The sequence below is a fragment of the Bipolaris victoriae genome, assembly GCF_000527765.1.
Source record: "Bipolaris victoriae FI3 unplaced genomic scaffold scaffold_403, whole genome shotgun sequence".
Lineage (NCBI taxonomy): Eukaryota > Fungi > Ascomycota > Dothideomycetes > Pleosporales > Pleosporaceae > Bipolaris > Bipolaris victoriae.
Window position 1 is genome coordinate 1 of NW_014574989.1, and position 1,421 is coordinate 1,421.

At 34.5% G+C, this 1,421-nt stretch overlaps 1 protein-coding gene across 1 annotated transcript; it reads left to right on the forward strand.

The window, feature by feature from the left end:
• Positions 1 to 977: 977 nt before the first annotated feature.
• COCVIDRAFT_117002 (hypothetical protein) lies at positions 978 to 1,220 on the forward strand (the record flags this gene model as incomplete). Its single annotated transcript, XM_014694503.1, has 2 exons — positions 978 to 1,110; positions 1,177 to 1,220. 2 exons carry the CDS (start codon positions 978 to 980, stop codon positions 1,218 to 1,220), a joined length of 177 nt encoding a protein of 58 aa, XP_014549989.1.
• Between the last annotated feature and the right edge of the window lie 201 nt (positions 1,221 to 1,421).

A 1,421-nucleotide genomic window follows, 5' to 3' on the forward strand; every position in this document is an offset into this window, starting at 1 on the left:
TAGAATATAGATATATAGAGATTAAAGAAATAGTTAGACGACTAGCTAAGGTATTTGCGATACTACGCTTGCGAGCGAAGGTGTAGGAAATACTAGGTAACTGTTTAGTATATTACTAGAATAAGCCTAAGAGATATAAGCTCTACGGCCTGCTATAACTCTTATAGCTGCTATTGAGACTATGGATAAGCGTAACGATAGACTTTATAGTGAAGCTCCTAAGATCGTTAGAACTAGGATTAGCTCGATTTTGCGACACAATCCTAGTAATCGTGGACTAATTAACTAAAGTAGTAAAATTTATACCTATAGAAGAAACTATTACGGCAGACGAATGCGTGTACGAAGTTACTAAAGCACTAGTGTTAGAATATAGAATACCTAAAGAGTTTATTATTAATCGTGATAAACTATTTACGTCTAAATACTAGAATATATTCTTAGCGAAGTTAGGTGTTAAGAAGAAGCTTTTAATAAGCTTTTATCTAGAAATAGACGGCTAGATAGAACGCACGAACTAGATATTAGAATAGTACCTATAGATATACGTTAATAAATTGTAGAATAACTAGGTAGAGTGGCTATCGATAGTATAATTGGCATATAATAGTATAAAATCCGTAATAACGAAGTATTCGCCGCACTACGCGAACTACGGATATAAGCCGACTGCTTACAGAGATCTAAAAGATATTAAAAGTATTATAGTAGGTATAGACGATAAAGCAAAGCTTATACGAGAACTACACGAAGAATTAAGTAAGAATATAGCTTAACGAAACCTTACGATATCTAAAGTAGTAAATAAACTAAGGATTGAGGGACTAACCTTTAAGAAGGGGGATAAAGTTTTCCTATTACGATAAAACCTGAAAACTAAACGACTATGCAGAAAATTGGACAACCTCTAAATAGAACTGTTTAAAGTTCTAGAGGTAATAGGAAAAGTAAACTATAAGTTAAAACTCCTATAAGGTATGCGAATTTACCCTGTCTTTTATAAGAAACTTCTAGAACTAGCACCTCTAGATGCTAAGCTAGTAATAGATATAGAGCTTAAAGACGACGAATACGAGGTTAAAGAGGTTAAGAACCTGCGGAAAATTAGTAGTTAGTGGAAGTACTTAGTTAAGTGGCGAGGATGGCCTGAGAGCTATAACACTTGGGAACCTAAAGAAAATCTAACGAACTGTAAGTTACTAGTACGTGATTTTTACTAGAGATAACTAGAGAAATAAAAGTTAAACCTAGAGCGGAATAATTGGAATCCGCGGGGAAGGAGGAAAGGGAATAATTAAAAGAAGGATTAAAGAGATTAGCCTGTAACTAGCCTAGATTAGCTAATAGTTTGGATAGTAATGGTTTAATAATAGGAAGGCCCGTACCTCTAGGGGCTAAGCTCCTCTTAGCCTGCTCTTTTG